The sequence below is a fragment of the Pyrus communis genome, chromosome 15 (assembly GCF_041283825.1).
Source record: "Pyrus communis isolate YQ-2024b chromosome 15, ASM4128382v1, whole genome shotgun sequence".
NCBI classification, from domain to species: Eukaryota; Viridiplantae; Streptophyta; class Magnoliopsida; order Rosales; family Rosaceae; genus Pyrus; species Pyrus communis.
In genome coordinates, this window is record NC_142579.1 from 10,401,706 (window position 1) to 10,421,908 (window position 20,203).

Here is a 20,203-nt window from a genome sequence, read left to right on the forward strand (position 1 = left end):
AGCAAATTTTCTTGTAAATTAGGCACATGAAGAATATGCTTTAGAGCAAAATTATGATTGGGAACATAAACTCTAGAGGAACCAGAGTCACATAGAGCTATATTGCCGTCTAGTACGACAACATCTCACATCAGGTTTAGTTTTCGATGTGTACACACCGACAAGTTCGAACTTGGTTGGCTTGTTCACAAAGCCATTAGGAAACGCTACTTTGAAACTTTGCTTGGCAAGTTAGGAGTGTACAATATCCACTCACCAACTTGAGGAGGCGTGTTGAGATATGATTTGCCTTTGATTTTGTCAAGATATGTTTTCCTTGATTGTTGTAATTGATTATGTAATTATGTTTAAATTAGTCAAATGGTGTATTTTAGGTTAACAACTAAAAAATAGTATATAGATTGTTTCAGAATCCTTGTTAAATATGATCTCCCTGTACTATGATCAATGAAAAGCATTACCATTTTCACAACTATGTCGTCTTTTTTGGTCTCAACGTAAAAACGCTTGAACAATGTTTACTCAAATGACTAGGTAGATCATAGATGACTTTTTTTTTTTTTTTTTTTTTTTTTGTTTTTTGAGTTCAATGATATATTTTACACTAAGGGATAAGGGAATTTGGCTAAGCCACACAATGGGCAACCTAATTTGATATCGAATTCGCCATTCATGAGATTTGAACTTAAGACCTATCACTTATAAGTGAAGAGGAATACTATCAGACCGTAGTACTGAATAGCAGATCATAGATGACTTAATGTGAGGATGTAATTTGCAGATGACCAGTAGGAAATACATTATGATCTAAATGAACAACTTTGCAACAGAGATTCATGATACACCAAATGATTATTCTTCCCTTAGATAATTTATTATTCAATATGATGAACACCACATAGTCCTATCGGGGACATTATCGGAGTGACACAGACAACATAAGAGTCCTACTACTCGTTAAAGAGCTTCTATCTTCTAGTTCATAAAAAACCATTACAATCTTAATTCTTAAGTGCAGCGCTGGTCCCTTTCCTCTCAAGGTCTCGAAACGGTACAAAGATTCAGCAGGTATTAAGTTTGACTAACACGGCTCGTCTCTTTTCCTCGAAGGTCTTGAACCGGTACAAAGTTCAACGGGTATTAGGTTCGACTAACACTAGTAATGCAAAGTGGGAAGCATATGCATATGAAAATATATACGTCCTCTATTGAGGTAAAGGTATGTCAGCCAAGTCCTCTCTGAAAGGCACTGGGGGCTCACCATAGTTGGGAAGCCCATTTTCCATTTGGTTTTGGGCTGCCGGGTCGTTCTTTGTGGGCTCAACAAAAGTTACCACACTGTCTTTTCTTAGGGTTAGGTAAAGGACTGCAAGGATGTAAATGGCCATGAAAGGGAACACCAAGATCCCAATGAACACAGTTGCAACTTTGGGTAGACTGCTGTGGATTATCCACCCTACAAATCCTGTGCTGAGGTAGTAGATGTTGATGCCTATGATTCCCATTCCTAGAATCCATGATGTCACAATGACCTGCATACAAAAAGTGCCAACGTTGTTAGTTTCAATCAATACTAGCTACTAGCGGGTTAGTTTGATATACATTACGGATGTATTATCTACGAGTCACTTTTCGAGGTTTAGTTACTCTACAGGGCTCGTTTGGAAGTGGCCATAATCACTTATGTGAGAATCTTCTCACAATAACGTCCAAACGGACCCATAATAATAATATAGTACTAGACTTTCGTGTCCAAGCCTCCAAGCTTCATCTCTCACTTGTCACTCTGAAGTTCTTAACAACTTAAGCTTTTTGTGTCTGGTCGATTATTACTTAATAGCTAGTTAATTCCAAGGGTTCCACAGTTAACTAATTTAGATGAAGCAAAGCAAAGAGAGCTGAAAATACCACTCACATAGATTGAATTCTTGTGAGGTCCCATTTTGGTGGCACTACTGCTGAATTTGAGGAGTGGAATTAAAGCAAATGGGAGCTCAAAAGATAGTATCATCTGCAAAATGCATTTAAAATTTGCTCTCTAATTAATTATTTTTTTGGTATATGGATTGAGAAGAAAATTAAATATAATTATCCAGTTAATTACAAACCGATGCAATGATAATGAGCCTTCCTGCTCCTGAAGATCCGCCGATAATGGAAACAATGAGGCTTGGTGTAATGGCAATGCACCTCGTCATTAAGTTTCTAGCCCATTTTTTCATCTTAATGTTCAAGAAACCCTGCAAATCACCATCAATTTTAAATATTATAGTTTACTCTCTAACCACGGGAAAGGAAATTCAAACTTAAAAGTAGTGGGGAGAGCACACTGTTATAGCCAACTTACATACGCTCAAGTTTGTAATTTTATGTTTAAGTACTCATAATAAATGAAGAACAATTTAAATTTAAATTTAACCTGCATGACAAATTGTCCTGCGTAAGTGCCTGTAATCGTGGAGCTTTGACCTGAGGCTAATAGTGCAATGGCATACAAGATTTTGCTTGATCGTCCCAACACATTCTGCACATATAAATAGATTCGTCATCTCCTGTTATATTCGGAAACAATATTTTATTATTTGTTACGTTACAAACTGTCAATCTGTTCTATAAATAAGATGAGTTTGTACAATGTCAGATTTTATATTTGGAAACAGTATTTTTTATATGATCCATTTCTTAGCAGAGAGTCTGTTTAATGTACCATAAACAAAATGATAGGCCCCGTAAGAATCATGGTGACTCTATAGAACTCTTGTATTTGGAGCAAAAATAAGAAACACGGTGAAATTTATAAGACATATAGGACAGTGAAATTTATATGACGTCTTATACCTATCACGTTTTTGCAATAGTAAAATGAGGTACCTGCTGTTGGTATATGGTCCAGCCCATGATGAATGTTCTAGATTATTCTAGAAAGCAAGCGAGGAGACTAGAGCATGCTAGACAATCCTAGCATGTGTTCAGTCGGTTCCCATGAAAGAGCATGCATGTGCTAGATACTTCTAGAAAAGTTTAAGTCTGGTGGTGCATACATATTCTAGAAAATTCTAGCATGCAAAGTAGGATGGCTAGTCTTGAATTTTCTAAGCTAGAGATTTGTAGAATATACTAGAAGCTAGAAACTACTAGAATGCCAAGCCCTCACCTATAAATATGGGTGTGATGTTGTAGTGATGTAACCAATCAAGAAAGAAGTGAGTAGAAAATGATCAAGTCCAAAGCTAGAGTTCCACTCCAAGAGCGAGAGTGAGAGTGTTCCACTACACATTGTGTGAGCGAAGTTTAGAGAGATAGAAAGTGTGTGTTATACTTGCTTGTATCCATCAAGCCTTGTCTTTAGCTTGGTAAGACTACTCTTGTTGTACTCATCTTTTTCATATAGTGAAGATTGATCCTTGTTTCATGGATGTAGGCATGAATTGCTGAACTACATAAATTCTTGGTGTCCATTTTCTACTTTACTTTGAGCATTCTCTATCTTGTAGTATCGACATTCCTAACAAGTGGTATCAGAGCCCGGTAGGCTCGTACTACGAGATGGAAGGAAGTGGCACTATGATCAAACTCACCAACTCCAATTGGGTAACATGGAAGCCAAGGATAGAGGACATTCTCTATTACAAGGATCTGCATGAGCCAATTGAAAGACATGCCGCTAAGCCTGAGAGCATGTTCGATGCCAAGTGGAAGAAGATAAATCGCAAGGCAATTGGCACGATTAGACAATGGGTGGACGAAGCTTAAGTCCTTGTTCGAGAAGAAGACCTCAACCAAGAAAGCTTTCTTGATCAAAGAGCTCATCAATGTGAAGTACAAGGATGGTTTAAGTGCAGCAGAACACTTGAACAATTTCCAGAATATCATCAACTAGTTGGCTACTATGAACATGACGATTGAGGATGAGCTGCAAGCGCTCTTGTTACTTGGATCCTTGCTAGACAGTTGGGAGACCTTTGTGGTGAGTGTAAGTAACTCTGCTCCTAATGGTGTTCTTACTCTTGATAATGTTAAAAATAGCATGCTTAATGAAGAAACAAGGAAAAAGACTTCTAGCATAGATAGTAGCCAAGTATTTGTCACAGAGAACTGCAGAAGAAGCAAGAGTAGAGGGCCTAGAGTAGAGTGCATGTCACCATCGTGGCAAAGAAGGCCATATGAAGAAAAATTGTCAAGTTTAGAAGAGAGAGCAAAGGGAAGGAAACAATCAGAAGAAAGATGATACTGGCAATACCATCGCTGTCATATGTGGTGATGTACCAGAAATATTGTCTGTTGGTGAATGTTTGCATATGGGTGATTCTGACAGAGATATTGAATGAATCTTTGACAATGGAGCTTCCTTCCATGCTACATCCAAATGGGAGTTCTTCAGTACATACAAAGAAGGTGACTTTGGAATAGTGAAGATGGGGAATGAAAGCTATTCCAAAATTCTTGGAATTGGTGATATTTGCCTAAGAACTAATCTCGGCTGCCAGTTGATGTTGAAAGATGTGAGACATATTCCTGATATACGTCTCAATCTGATATCCATTGGTACCCTTGATCAACAAGGATATTATCACCATATTGGCGAAGGAAAATTAAAGCTTACTAAAGGCTTAATGGTGGTAGCAAGAGCACGAATTTGTTGTACGTTATATTGGTCAAATGCTAAGGTTTTGAAAGGTGAGTTAAATGCTGTGGAGGACTCATCTCTAGACTTGTGGCATAAGAGGCTAGGCCACATGAGCGAGAAAGGCCTACAAGTTCTGGCAAAGAAGTCTTACATTCCCTTTGCCAAAGGTACGCTGTTAAACTCTTGTGAGCATTGTTTATTCGGTAAACAAAGAAAAGTTAGTTTTTTTTTTTCTGTTCCATCTACAAATAAAGGAAATTTATTAGATCTTGTTTATTCAGATGTGTGTGTTCCCATGGAAGTTGAGTCACTTGGAAGAAATAAATATTTTGTTACTTATATTGATGATGCTTCACGAAGGGTTTGGGTGTTTTTGTTGAAATCTAAGGACCAGGTGTTTTAGACATTCCAGGAGTTCCATGCCATGGTGGAGAGGGAAACTGGGAAACCTCTCAAGTGCCTTTGTAGTGACAATGGCGGCAAGTACACATCTCACCAGTTTAGAGAGTATTGTGTGAAACATGGCATACATCATGAGAAGATAGTTCCTGGAACTCCACAACATAACGGTGTTGCTGAAAGAATGAACCGAACCATCATGGAGAAAGTTAGGTGTATGCTGAGGACTGCAAAGTTATCTAAATAGTTCTGGGGTGAAGCTGTAAGGACAGCTTGCTATTTGATCAACCGATCTCCATTAGTACCATTAGGTCTTGATGTTCCACAGAGAGTATGGACTGGTAATGATGTGTCTTACTCTCATTTGAAGGTGTTTGGTTGCAAAGCTTTTGTGCATGTGCCCAATTAGCAGAGATCGAAGTTAGACTACAAAGCTACACCATGCATCTTTCTTGGTTATGGCGGTGAAGATTTTGGTTACAGATTATGAGACCCATACCAGAATAAGTTTATCAGAAGCAGAGATGTAATCTTATATGAAGATCAAACAATTAGGGATTTAGATAGAGATGCATAGCCAGATGACGTAGTCAGAGGAGTTGATCCATTAGCTTCAGATGAAGAAAGTCATGGTGACATCCCTGAAGCAACTGCCAATGAAGTGCCTGCAGAACTAGATAATGCTGATTAGGGGGAGTCTGATCAAGATGAGCCAGACCATGAAATTGCTGATCAAAGGGAGCCTGAAGAGCAGATTCAAGGGGAACCCAATCAGGGGGAGCCTCTAGCCTCTCAAGAGAATGAAGACCAGGTCAAAAGATCTAGTAGAAGTTGAAAATCGTCTACCAAGTATTCTTCATTAGAGTATATCATGTTGACTAATTATGGAGAGCCCGAAACTTATGAGGAGGCCAGAGCTCATAACGACAGTGACAGATGGATGAAGGTGATGGAGTTAGAGATGGATTCCTTATTAAAGAATGATACCTATGAGATGGTGGAGCTTCCAAAGGGCAGAAAAGCATTGAAAAACAATTGGGTGTTCAAATTGAAAAGAGACGACAACATGACAAGGTACAAGGCTCGTTTGGTTGTCAAAGGTTTTGGTCAAAAGAAAGGAGTTGACTTTGATGAGATTTTCTCACCGGTGGTGAAAATGACTTCTATTCGAGTTATCTTTGGTATGACAGCAAGCATGGATCTTGGGCTCGATCAGTTAGACGTTAAAACTGCATTTTTCCACGGCAATTTAGAAGAGGAGATAAATATGGAGCAACCCAAAAGCTTTGAAGTCAAAGGTAAAGAAAATTTGGTGTGCAAGCTCAAGAAAAGCTTATATGGTCTTAAGCAGGCTCCAATACAGTGCAATAAGAAGTTCAACTCATTCATGGTGAGTAATGGGTACAAAAGAACTCATGCAGACTCTTCTGTCTATATCAAACAATTTTCTGGAGGTAAATTCATCATTTTATTGCTTTATGTTGATGACATGTTGATTGTTGGTCAAGATGCTTCTATGATTAAAAAGCTCAAAGAAGAGTTATCTAAGTTCTTTGACATGAAGGACTTAGGGCCAGCCAAGCAGATTTTGGGCATGGAGATAATTTGTGATAGAAAATCCAAGAAGTTGTGGCTGTCACAAGAAAGTATATTGAACGGTTGCTTGAAAGGTTCAACATGAAAGCAGCTAAACCGGTAAGCTCACCTTTACCCAATCATATCAAGTTGAGCAAAAAGTCGTGTCCAAAAACATATGAAGAAAAGGAGAAAATGGCAGTTGTTCCCTACTCTTCAGCGGTATGAAGTATCATGCTTGCAATGGTGTGCACACGGCCAGATATTGCTCATGCAGTAGGTATGGTGAGCAGGTTTCTCTCTAATCCAGGGAAAGACCACTAGGAGGCTGTTAAGTGGATTCTCAGATATTTGAAGGGGACTTCTAAGATGTGCTTGTGCTTTGGTGGTTCTAAACCAATCTTGGAAGGATTTACAGATGCTGACATGGGAAGTGACCTAGATGGTAGAAAATCTACGTCTGGGTACTTGTTTACTTTTGCAGGGAGTTGTCTCATGGCAATCCAAGATGCAAAAGTGTGTTGCTTTGTCCATAACCGAGGCTGAATACATAGCCGCTACAGAAGCATACAAGGAGTTGTTATGGCTGAAGCGGTTTCTCCAAGAGTTGGGTTTGAAGCAAAATGGTTATGGCGTTTATTGTGATAGTCAGAGTGCTTTGGATTTGAGCAAGAACACTACATATCATTCACGAACCAAGCACATTGATATTCATTATCACTGGATTAAAGATGCTATCGAGAACAAGCTGCTACAGCTGAAGAAGATTCATACTGATAATAATTCCTCAGACATGTTGACAAAGGTAGTCACAAAATCAAAGTTGTAATTCTGCATTAAGGCTGCTAGGATGGACTCCAGGTAACTTAGAGTCATGAATTCCTCCCTTATGGACTGGAGGGGGAGATTGTTGGTATATGGTCCAGCCCATGATGAATGTTCTATATTATTCTAGAAAGCAAGCGAGGTGATTGGAGCATGCTAGACAATTCTAGCATGTGTTAAGTCGGTTCCCATGAAAGAGCATGCATGTGCTAGATACTTCTAGCAAAGTTTAAGTCTGGTGGTACATGCATATTCTAGAAAATTCTAGCATGCAAAGTAGGATGGCTAGTCTAGAATTTTCTAAGCTAGAGATTTGTAGAATATACTAGAAGCTAGAAACTAATAGAATGCCAAGCTCTCACCTATAAATATGGGTGTGATGTTGTAGTGATGTAACCAATCAAGAAAGAAGTGAGTAGAAAATGATCAAGTCCAAAGCTAGAGTTCCACTCCAAGAGCAAGAGTGAGAGTGTTCTGCTACACGTTGTGTGAGCGAAGTTTAGAGTGATAGAAAGTGTGTGTTATACTTGCTTGTATCCATCAAGCCTTGTCTTTGGCTTGGTAAGACTACTCTTGTTGTACTCATCTTTTTCATATAGTGAAGATTGATCCTTGTTTCGTGGACGTAGGCATAAATTGCCAAACCACATAAATTTTTAGTGTCCATTTTCTACTGTGCTTTGAGCATTCTCTATCTTGCAGTACCGACATTCCTAACACTTGCTATGAAGCTAGCATATATATATATATATATGAATGCACATGCGTGTAATGTAGATTAGAGGGACGAAGGTGATTAGTTGGTACCTGGAGAAGAAAGGAAGCAGAATTGAGAGTAAGATCACTGCATGTGTCGTTGTCCTTATCCGAGAGCTTGCTATGGTGGCAAACGGTGCCGGATACGGAGACAATAGCAACATTGATTAAAAATGCTACAAATAATGCAAATCCACTCTCTATCAAGAAATATCGACACGCATCCTGCAAAAATGCAATTAATTAGTGTTAAATAAACACTATACGAAGCATCAATTAAGGAACTTGTACGGTAATGGCGGCCATATAGTATATGTATACGCTATATATATATATTGGTATATTCCATAAGTATTGTAATAATCTTTTAGATTTATATTTATTATTTACCTAGATAAGATATCTTTGTGTGATATATTATTTTTTGAAAGTAGATGCATGCATCATGCTTCTCACTTATAATTGAAAATTTCAAAAGAAAAATCAAACTAATAATAAATAAAAAATAATCTTGTAAAAAAAAAATACAAAATAATCAACTTTTTATTTTTTATTTTTTATTCATACTACATATATAAAGGAAGCACTCCAAAATGGTGAAACATTCAAAATACCATAAATTGCCCCTCATGAATTTTACAATTACAATTAAATTAAAAGGAGTTAACATAATTCAACAAATATTAACTTTGAATGAATGAAAATTTAAAACATTTTGAATGAATTTGAAATTTTAAACTTCGAAAAAAAATAACAAAACCCCCATGTAGGTGGTTTTATGTTTAACTTCTAATTTGTTTTCAAATTTTTGAAATAGGACATATATAAATCAAAAACTTGATCTTCTTAATTTATTTTGTAAAAAAAAAAAAAACCATAAAAAACTTTAATTTAACATACAAAAGGTCAATTGCCACACGCATAAGCTTGTCATAAGAGGCTAGTACTAAATAAAAACTCGAGTACAACTGGGATTCATAGAAGATGGCATCCTATAGGACATCAGGAGGTTCCTCAAACTATATTAACTTTACAATATTTTATATAATTGTAAGTGTTTTAGACAAGGTCATAAACAGTTTAGCATGAATTAAGTTGATAATTAGTTCTATAACTTATTTAACTATTATAAGAGATTTTCAACCAACTACTTGGATCTTCATGCCATTTAAAATTGTATAAATTATTTATTTGTAATCTAATTGAATAGAAAAGCTGATTAATATATGGGGCTTACGTTGATGCCACGGACAGATTTTGGAATTTTCCTTGAAAGCACAAGAGCTGAGTGGAGAAAAAGATTGTGCCTGTCAAATAGTAAAGTGTTAGATAATATAGACAACAAGCGTAGCTAGCAACATATTATCATAGAATATGTATAAAAAATTAGATGATGTAAGTATTGATTAAATTTTAAGTATTTTCATTGATTGAAGTTGTAGTTTGATAGCATAAGCATTTGTCGAGACATGTACTTACGGCATAACAAGGGCACCCAAGAGGGCAATGGCATCTCCGGTGGCTCCCTGGCCGCTAAGCTTAGGGATGAACATGCCTTTGAGCACGCCGGATGCCGGAGGCTTCACATAACTCATTTCCCCAAAGAAACAGGCAGCCATCACAAACACCAGCACTGCTATCAGCATTTCCAGCTTCCTCACCTGCCCATATACATAATGCAACCACAAACATACATACGTAAACGAATAAATTAAATACACATGAATAAAACAAATTAAATGATATATTAAATTACCCCATATTTCTGCAGGCCAAGAAGGAGAAGAGTACTGAAACCAGTTAAGAGTACTCCAGTCCAAACTGGAATATTGAACAGTATATTTAGGGCAAACGCTGTGCCAATAACTGCATGCCAAAATTTAGAATCGTCGTTATAACTTGTTCACATAGGGTTAGTCTACGATAATCTTTAAAAGACTCGTCACAACGATACTCTTTAAAAGGAGGAAAAATAATTAGTATCCGGTCCTTAGTTACTAATGTTCTTTGATTGAAACCTTATTAGTTTTCAAATTTTGATCAAGGTCCCTAGCATTAATGTAATAATGAATTTACATGTTAGTTACATAATTTTTAAAATAAAAATTAATAATTGATTTAGGATTTTAATACTCACACCTTTATTAAACTCCTAAATAATTTTCAATTCAAAACAATTCCAAAATAAAAAAAAGAAAAATTAGAATAAGTTTGTACCCCTTAATTTTTTATAAAAAGGTTTCCAATTTTTTAATATTATGTGTACCCATTCATGTAATGTTTACACACACACACACACACAATATATTGCAGAGTATAATTTATATTTTAATAATTTTAATCCACAAATTATGGGTTTTTTTATATTTAAAATCTAATTAATACAAACAACTATAAATTTCAATTTTTAATTTAAAAAATATAGTAACCTACATAGAAATACATTATCACATTAATTTCAGGGACTTCGATAAAAAGTTGAAAACCAACAAAGTTTCAGTCAAATAATATTGATAATTAGGGACCGTATCCAAGATGTCCCTTAAAAGAATTGTCATTATGAAACTCTTTAAAAGAATCATCACCTATACTATATATTATATAGAGATACAAACATTTGTTAATATTTTTTCTTCTATTTCTTTATTTTTTTTCTCTTATACATTATGCATAAACATGAATTAAATTTGAAGTGAATATATATTTGCCTTCGGGTATGTCAGCCGCTATGACGGCTACTTCTGCTAGCAACCACAAACAATACTTCACAAATGGTGGGTATTCCGCCTTGCATAATTCTGACAAATGTTTCCCTGAAATTTAAATGGAAAAATATAAATATTATTTAAATAAAAAATAAACCAATAATAGAGATCTTCAATTTTCCTTTTACGTGCAGAATAATATAATCTTCAGTTTATTTCTCTCCTCTCTTATCATCATATCACCTGTTTATCTTATCTGTATCCTCCAATCCATTTGTGTTAACAACAACAAAAACGAACAAACTTGATTCTATTTATTTATTATACAATTTCCCCTAGCTATGTAGTTATATAATATAGAATATTATTAATATCTGTGCTATTTTTTAAGATTAGAATAATGTTTATCCATTTCATACCAGTTGTCACACCAAGGTTTGCTGAGAGCGACTGGATTATGAGAGCGAAGATCAATCCAATAAGAATCACCCATAGCAGCTGAAAATACAGAGCAAAATATATAATAAGACCACTGCTCCGCCTTTTCTTTTGCATGCTAAATACATGTAAAGAATTCGATCAATTAATCCTCGCTATTTTTTTTAGTGATGTTGCACTTACTATCTATTTTTACCATTATTTGTACCGCATCTCTCTACTAGAGGTAGAGTCTGCTAATATATATGGGTTCCATCTCTATTAAAGAGATGGTATAAATGATAGTACAAATAAAAGATAAGAATATCATTTTTGATCTTTTTCCTTGTTCTTAATGCTTACTTTTAATAATTATCTTATTTTTTCAAATTTTATTTTGCCTTTCTGAATTTTGTTTTATTACCTCGTATCCGTGATTTGCTCCAGCTTGGAGATCAGTTTCCACTGTAAGATTACCATAAACAGCACATACTTTTGTCAATAAATGAAGAACAAAAAGCATAAAGACTAATACATATATATGTACGGACGTACACATGCAAATATTGTTATGAAAGGTTGACTGAGTTATATATATTTATGTGGGTTAATGTGTTTTTACTAGACTATATTGTCAAATTGTAAAATTGAATCCCACATTCAGATGAGAATAAAATTAATCAGTGGTTCAAATTTACAGTTTAGCAAAACTTTTCATGTATTTAACACATGGAGAGAGAGACTCACAGTTGCCAGGATCAAGGTAAGCCAAAGAGACAAGGAAGCCAGGGCCAACATGTGCTAGAAACTTTCTCCATCCAGGCTTCTAGTGATCATCGGAATAATTAATCAACAAACTTAGAACATTTTATTCTGTTGATAAACTTAATAAAATTAAGAGAGAGAGAGAGAAAGAGAGATTAAATTACCTGAGGTTCATCCTTAGGGTCAGTATTATGATCAAGGTCAAGATCAAAGTGTTCGCTGGGTGGTGTAGGTTCTGAATAGGTGGCTGATATGCGTTTGGAAGCTCCATCTGTACTCGCTCTCTGTTGCTGATCTTGTTTTTTGTTTTCCATCTCTCTCTCTGTGTCTGTGATCTGCAGCAGCTAGTGAAATTGAGTAGTGTATTGCCTGAATGTGAGGAGATATATATATATATATATATATATATATATAGAGGTAACTATATAGTGCATGCAATTATAAAAATAATAATAATGCAATCCCTCTAATCTGCTCTAATGTGTCTTTCTCGACGTAGCATAGAGGACAGGGCACTTCCTACATGTGTGTGTGTGTGTATTTATCTTATTTTCTCTCTACCATCCCTTTGTTTTATAATTAATTAATTACTGTAGCTCTAAACTACTGTTCCAGTTAACCATGACTGCAGACTCCAGGTTTTCTGGAAAGAAAAACCATAAATTATTGGATATTGTATATGCTATAGTGTGAATAAGACTTGATCTGTACCAATATGGTCTTGAACCTCAACTCTATCAATTACAGAAAGCAAATGTTTTTACAAGTGTCTGCGTAAAGCAAGGCGTTTTAAGGCGTGAGCCTTTCAAGCATAATATACATATAAGATATATACACAGACATGTATTTCTAAAGAGAAATTAGGTTCTCATTCCTTTTTTGTTACTCCATTAATTAAAACCTTATTTCATTTCAATTTTTTATTAAAGTCCTTAAGTTTTAATAAACGTCATTAATTATTTCAATAATAAAATATTCTTTATTTCTAAATATATTCATTTAGGTTTAGAAATGTTACATTTGGAATATTTATAATTATGGCTAAAATTTTTGTCATATATTTTTATTTTTAGTTTGTACCCATTTTTAATTGCAATCCTTTTTAAATTTGTACCAATTTTCTTTTCAATTTTAATTTGAACCCTTATATTAATTTCTTTTTATATCCATATTTTTTAAAGTTTAACACTACTACAAAATTATCTATTGCTTATAAGTTCGCGTTAATCAACAGAAAGTAAGGAGAAATAACACTTAGTTAGCAAATTTAACATATAATTTACGCAACTGATGTGCGTGTGTGTGTTTCTGTTTGGGTAGTGTGTAGTGGGATTTTTTTGGTTAGCCAAAGGGAAATTGGGTTTAGATTTGTTGTTTTGTTTGGATGGAAAATATGATTATCAACCGACAGGAAATATTAATAATGAATAAGTAAAGCATTCTCTGTCGGATAAAGCCGACAACAAATATATTAATAATAAAAAAATAAAAAGGACATGACAGCATTCTCCCTTCTTCTTCTCACTGAGCATTCTTCTCCCCTTATGCTTGAAATCAGAATCTGCAGCTAATGAGCAAACCAGATTAGGCATTGAACCCCCATGCACGATGGAATTTGAAGCTCGAATTCAAAAGATCCAAAACTCAACTCCACCAATCTTCTTCCCAACACAAAACACAACAATCCATCCCAGAAAAACAGAAGAGAAAACCCACATCTTCCATAAATAGAGGAACGAAGAAAAGCATGGAGATCCCAAATCACACACAGCATTCAAAAATCAAACACTTACATAATCAACGGAAACGACCACCATAAATAAAAGAATGAGAAAAACAATGAACAAAAAAGAGAGGCTCACTCGTCTTTCTCTTTGGTGCTCTGTAACGGGCTTCGATCGGACACTGAGGAGCACAAAGAAGGAGAAAGAACAGATGAAGCAACAACACAAAGAATCAAAGAAAGCAAAAATCCAAAAACCATGTAACGGGGAAGAAGAAACGTGCGTGTACGGTGTTTGTATGTGGTGGGTTGGACGAATTTGGAGTTGGAAGAAATAAAACGTACTTTCTTCGTCTTGGGGTGTTTCGTGGCTGTTTTCTCGGTAGTTTTGCGGTGGATCATCTTCTATGGCCTCATGGTGCGCTTATGTGTCGGCATTGCTCTAGTTTTTCTCTTATTTGTAAATTAAAAGGAGAAGGGAGAATGCTCAACAAAAAATATAAAAAGGAGAAGGAAATGAGGAGAGGCGAAAAGGGGGAAGAAAAGGGGAAGGGAGAAGGCATCGGCGCAAGGAAGAGATGGAGGGGTTTTATTTTGGAAAATTTTCATTATTTTCGTTTAAAACCGACAGAAATTTTTTTTAAAATAAAAACCGACAGAAAAAAAATGGTGGCAAAATCCCCCCAAAATTCCCTCCCAAAATTTTAAATTCCCCCCCCCCCCCCCCCCCCAAAAAAAAATTTTGTTACGATTTTTAAAAATAAAATAATAATTGTTTGGTTTAATAAATAAATAAATAATATGTATTTAAATAGAATACATTTTAAAAATTAAATAAATAATTGTTTGGCTTAATAGATAAAAACCCATGTAAAATATGCGATAAAGAAACAAAAAGATAATTGTACAATAAAAATGTTGTCACACAAACTAAATATTGTCTAATCAATACTTGAAAAACATCAATAAACATTTAGCACAAATTACTTTTCCCACTTCAAAATTTAGGCAAATTTAACGAAGATATGTATTCTACGAAACTAGTTTCCATGATCTAACCGTCAAACTTGTTTGTAGATACTACAATTGCATACGTAAAAAATAAAAAATAAAAAAACATTCAAAGATTAGGTAATGGTGACACACCCTGATCGAGATTAGGGCATGCTGGCCATCACGTGGAAGTGACGTAACCATGTGCACAGTGCGGAAGCTAATAAAATAATAATATAAATAGTACGAATAAATAAAACTTGTTTGTACACACTTCAAGATCGCATACATAACAAATCGCAAAAAACAAACATTCAGAGATTAGGTAACGAAACAAAAATTTTCAATGGTTATAAACGAAAAATCACAATTTAACGGTTATTTTAGCTCCGATTTTGATGATTTTTTTACAGCTACGCTCTTTGACCCTATAAGAATGCAATGAATGAATTCAATCTTCAATTTAAAATATTTACACTAGTGGATAAATCTTATTTTATACTTAATGGAAGTATAACATTAACTCTTAAGTGTTTGTTAAATCTATCAATTTGATAGGATATGCATTCTACGAAACTAGTTTCAACGATCCAACCGTCAAATATGTTTGTATATACTCCGAGATAGAATGTGTAAAAAATTGCCAAAAAAAAAACATTTAGAGATTATTCTAGCGGCCATCCAAAATTTTGCTTTGTTCATGTCGGTTATATCCGATAGGGCCATGAGTCAAAAAAAAAAAATTTAAAGCATGTTTTTATTTATTTATTTATAATCAATATAAAATTTTAAAATAATAAAATCAGACATGATAGAGTACACCAGATGTTCATGTGTGTTTAAGTGCCAGACAATGGTCTTTGTGACGCAATGAAAAAAATTGTTTGAATTTCCTTGTATCTTGTTGCTTGCCTGTGAGGGAACATAATCCTTATTACAAAAATGTTTGAGCTTCAGATTGTAGTCTGTTGTTATTATTCTCTCAGAAAATTTATGGCTCGTGGGAGTTGGGTTCATTAGGCTTTAGGGTCATGAGTGAAAAAAATTATATTTAAACTATGTGTTTATTTATTTATTTTTAATCAATATAACATTTTAAAATAATAAAATTTTCATTTCTGTCGGTTATAACTGTCAGAATACTAAAATAATATCCGCCAAAATGTAAAATAATAACATAGTCAATTTCTGTCGGTTGTAACAGCCACCATTAACTTAAAAACCGCCAGAATCTATAAAAAATATTTAAAAAAATGATTCAAAAATACTGTCGGTTATAATCGACATGATTTTCTAATATTCGCCGCTAATTAAATGATGTGTCGAATATAATTTATCCGACATGATTTTTCTAATATCCGCCACCTAAAGCTAATATTGTAATAGTGTTATTTGTACCCATTTTTATTTTTGCTAAATGTACCCATGCTAATTATATGTATTTATTTTATGTTTTAAAATCTATCAGTCATTGCAAGTGGCACTTTACCACAGTGGTGGAAATGTGTTGTGCCCTTGCATGACAGCGTAGGTTTGAACCGTCAATAGCTAATTTAAAATCTAATTTACTAACGCCATCGCTCGACTCAAAAAAAAAAAAATCTATCAGTCATTATTTTTTAAAATATGTTAATAATTATGTGGGTACATTATTTTCTTGCTATAATTTTGTGAAGAATAATATTACTCCAATATTTATTTTAAAGTATTTATTACATTTTAAAAATATTATTTGAATTTGTTTAAATTTCATAATTTGTGGGACATTAAATGCATGAGTAAAATCCCTTAAATGATGTTAAGGACCTCGATCAATATATGTAAGCAACACAAGGTTTTAGTCTATCAATTATGTTGATTAAGGACCGGAATCAAAATGACCTTATGTCTAAACTACATATTTATATAACTCACTTTGTCAACCAAAAACCAATGAAATTACAATTATAACCTTTACTACATAATTGAAAAAAAATATGAGAAAAGAAAAAAAAATGGAGGCATTCAAGTAATTTCGAACAAATTCCTTTTAGTTGTTTTTTTTTAAATCTCACAGCCATGTCACTTTATCACAACCCTCTAAACTCTCTCTCTCTCTCTCTCTCTCTCTCTCTCCATAACTGCCAACACTTTTTTTTAGGGAACTTTAACGAAAAGCTGCTGGTATTATTTCCTTTAACGAAAAATTACACTAAAAAGTCAATCCTGGTACTATTCACTTTACCCTTTATTTTTTCCTTATTATTAAAACTCAAAGTTTTCAAGCCCTTTTCATTTGTTTGTTTGTTTTTATTTTATTTTATTTTATTTTTTATGGCTACATAACTCCTACCAATAATTTTTTTTAAACAATCTTTGAGAATAATAAAAATAAAAATTATATTTCTGACACATAGAGTGTGTGACCTTTGCTAGTACATATATATATATATATATATATATAACACTAATGGTTAAATCATTCATAAATTTAACACAAAAAGCCAGAGGAGTGCTTAGACTAGGTACATACATCATAATACAATTTTTGATCTACTGATTTCACATCTTGTTTACCTAAGAGTTGTATGATAACTGCTTTATTTTTAAAAAAAAATTTAGGTTCTAACATAAAATTAATCGGCAATATGGAAAGCAATGTCCCTCTTCTCTACTCAATGAGGGATCATACTCTCTAAGTATTTTCAGTTTTTATTTAAAAAAAACTCATTTCTTAACTGTTATCAGTTTTAATTTTTTCAAGACTTGAAAGCTATTTTTTTTTTAGTTTTGAAAATTTGATATGGTTTGGTATGAAAATAGAGAATACTTACCAAATAATTTCATTTTAATAAAAGAAACTAAAAACTGAAATAATTATCAAAACATGACTTAAGAATAGATATAAACTATTTATTGATAACACAAAAGGCATCATATAATTGTTTTGTAGCAGACAGATGGTTTAGATTTTTCTTGTTCATAAGTAGTTAAAAGAGGCTCAGTGACAAACAAGGTTGCCATGCATAAAGCTTGTGTATGAAGTTTGATGGCATTAGTATGAGGCTTATATTTAGTTACATGAAATTCGATTTTTTATTTTACTTTACCTAATGTAACTCAAAAATCATAACTTTATTTTTTGAAACTTGTGGACTCTATCTTCTTCTTGAAACTCAGAAGTCGCTCCTGGAACATATGAGGGACCCACCACCTAATAAGACTATATTCAACATGTGCCAATGGATTTGATTATAAATCTCCACTATGTGTTAATAATCAACAATCAGAAAATATTAAGTTAAAAGAAGAAATTAAGAACTAGAAATTTTTGGGTTGCTATGCTTGAGTTGTAGAGATTAAAAAAAAAAAAAATTGATTAGTCTAGTGCACCCAATTCAACCCTCATAACAGAATTAATATAATTAAGGCAATGTGGGGCGAATTTGAGTTTATAGAGTAAAATGACGAGTTTTGTGTTTAATGGGACAAAATGGTATCAAAAAAATCAAGTTCTAGGGGGCAAAGTTGAGCGGATTTTGAGTTTTCAAAAATAAAGTGGTGACTGTTGAGTTATAGATGACATAGTGACATTAAAATTGAATTCTAAGGAGCATAGCAATAAAATAAGCCTTAGTACAAATAAATAAAAGGAAAATTAACGAAAAATCCAAAAAAACTTTAGTTTTAATAAAAAATGACAAATAAAGATGTAGTGAACAGTACCAGAGAAAAATAAAAATGTGATTTTTCGTTAAAAGTAAACAGTACCGAAAGTGTTTTGTTAAAACTCTCATAAATAAAATCTAGTATGCACGCCGTAACATCTTGTCACCCTAGCCCCTTCCCTTTAATATTTTGGGACATTATATCTACTATATAATTTTACTTGTTTCAAATCTTTGAGGAGCCATGATGTATGGGGCATACCCACATTTTACCTTTTACCCTTTACAATTTTCCTCGGCTTGAACCAAAGATTTCTTTGAAACTGGAGTTAGTATTATGCTTTAATAGCATCTCTTTTCACTTGCAAGTGAGATGTTTAAAATTCTAGCCACATGTATAAAAATAAATAAATAAATATTTACAGTTCAAATTTCTCTCTTAGGATAAGAACAAAGGTCGGGGGTGGGTGCGGGGTATTTTTGGTATTTACTTTATTTTCTAAAAATGGTCTGAGCCATGCCATCTTATATTAAATCACAAAACTTATACGCTTTCTTTTATTTTTCTAAAAACCAGTCTGAGCCATGCCGTCTATTTAAACAAAACTTATACGCTTTCTTTTATTTTTCTAAAAACCAGTCTGAGCCATGCCGTCTATATTAAATCACAAAACTTATACTCTGCAAAGATCGAATAATATTATGAAATTAAACTAAATGATCTCATTCTTCTACCAAGATAGTAATTAATACGAATTAGACCATTTTTAAAACTTGCTGCGTCTGTATCTGAGATAGGGGCGTTAGCAAAGCCAGAAGCTTCCAGCAAAAACATGCCAAAAGATAATGGCACCAACAAATTGTTTATTGATCTTTAAAAAATGACAATTTTATTGCTGTTTAGTGCTGTGAACGATCCATTCATTTGGACTGTACAGTGATAGAAATAGTTTAATTATCAAAGTTTCCACAAGAGATCGGAGTAAATTAATTAAGCTGAATATCTAATTATTTCGATTGTCTACTAATGCAAATATGGTCCATGCCTTTATTTTCTAAGTAAATTAAACTATAATTCTTGCTCCTATCAGATTTTCCACTTCCATTTTTTTTAACTAGAAATCGACAAAATCGGCAAATAGATTGTGACATCTAGTAATGAAATTATCAAAATATCATTGAGATGCCACTGAGGCCTTCCACGTGGACCTTAATTTTTCCTTTCACTTTTCCATTATTATTTTACTATTTTTGAAAACTACTCATTTTTACAAACAGTAACCGTAGACGGAATTCAATTCAAGGTTATAACGAATAAGTTATGTTTCAAACTGTCAAAAATTTAAGGGCAAAAGACTGTTTACTACCCTTATGTTTCGTGTTTTCAACATTTAGTACATAAAGTTTTTTCTGCATTAGAGTCATACCTAAAGTGTAAATTTTGGGACAGTCTCATACATTCGTTAGCCAAACTATTAAGTCTCCTGTTAACTGTGACGTGGCGCCTATGTGGACAATGACTGGGCGCCACATGGGTCCACGTGGAATTTCTTTTTATTTTTAGAGAAGGGGTTTCACCCCATTTGTGACGTGGCCTTTAGTGAAAAAAAAAATTTCAAATTTCAAAATTTGCGACCCACCATCTCCCCCAGAAAAAGTGAAAAAAATGAAAAATTGAAAAGTGGTTTCACTTTTCACTCCCCCAGAAAATTGCGACCCCCCATCTCCGTCCGAAACCCTACCAACGGGCTGTCACTTGACCTCGCCGTCG

At 33.9% G+C, this 20,203-nt stretch overlaps 1 protein-coding gene across 2 annotated transcripts; it reads right to left on the reverse strand.

The window, feature by feature from the left end:
* Positions 1 to 837: 837 nt before the first annotated feature.
* Positions 838 to 14,225, reverse strand: LOC137728799 (metal transporter Nramp7.2-like). Of its 2 annotated transcripts, XM_068467571.2 has the most exons (14): positions 13,932 to 14,225; positions 12,234 to 12,404; positions 12,052 to 12,130; positions 11,729 to 11,769; positions 11,307 to 11,385; positions 10,891 to 10,995; positions 9,939 to 10,048; positions 9,662 to 9,843; positions 9,420 to 9,489; positions 8,234 to 8,407; positions 2,420 to 2,524; positions 2,109 to 2,240; positions 1,916 to 2,011; positions 838 to 1,532 (listed from the first exon to the last, which is right to left on the reverse strand). In XM_068467571.2, the coding sequence occupies exons 2-14, from the start codon at positions 12,381 to 12,383 to the stop codon at positions 1,206 to 1,208; spliced, it is 1,650 nt and encodes a 549-aa protein (XP_068323672.2). In that variant the 5' UTR covers positions 12,384 to 12,404; positions 13,932 to 14,225; the 3' UTR covers positions 838 to 1,205. The 2 variants fall into 2 exon arrangements, with proteins under 2 accessions (XP_068323672.2, XP_088542215.1); XM_088686089.1 differs by lacking the exon at positions 13,932 to 14,225 and having other exon boundaries at positions 12,052 to 12,127; positions 12,234 to 12,455.
* Positions 14,226 to 20,203: the final 5,978 nt, after the last annotated feature.

Excerpts from the sequence above, each read along its gene's own strand:
- LOC137728799 (XM_068467571.2), bottom strand. The coding sequence starts at position 12,383 with ATGGAAAACAAAAAACAAGATCAGCAACAGAGAGCGAGTACAGATGGA. Across the intron at positions 12,131-12,233 it reads ACCCTAAGGATGAACCTCAG|AAGCCTGGATGGAGAAAGTT; the intron begins GTAATTTAATCT and ends GATGATCACTAG. Across the intron at positions 11,386-11,728 it reads GAGCAAATCACGGATACGAG|CTGCTATGGGTGATTCTTAT; the intron begins GTAATAAAACAA and ends CTGTATTTTCAG.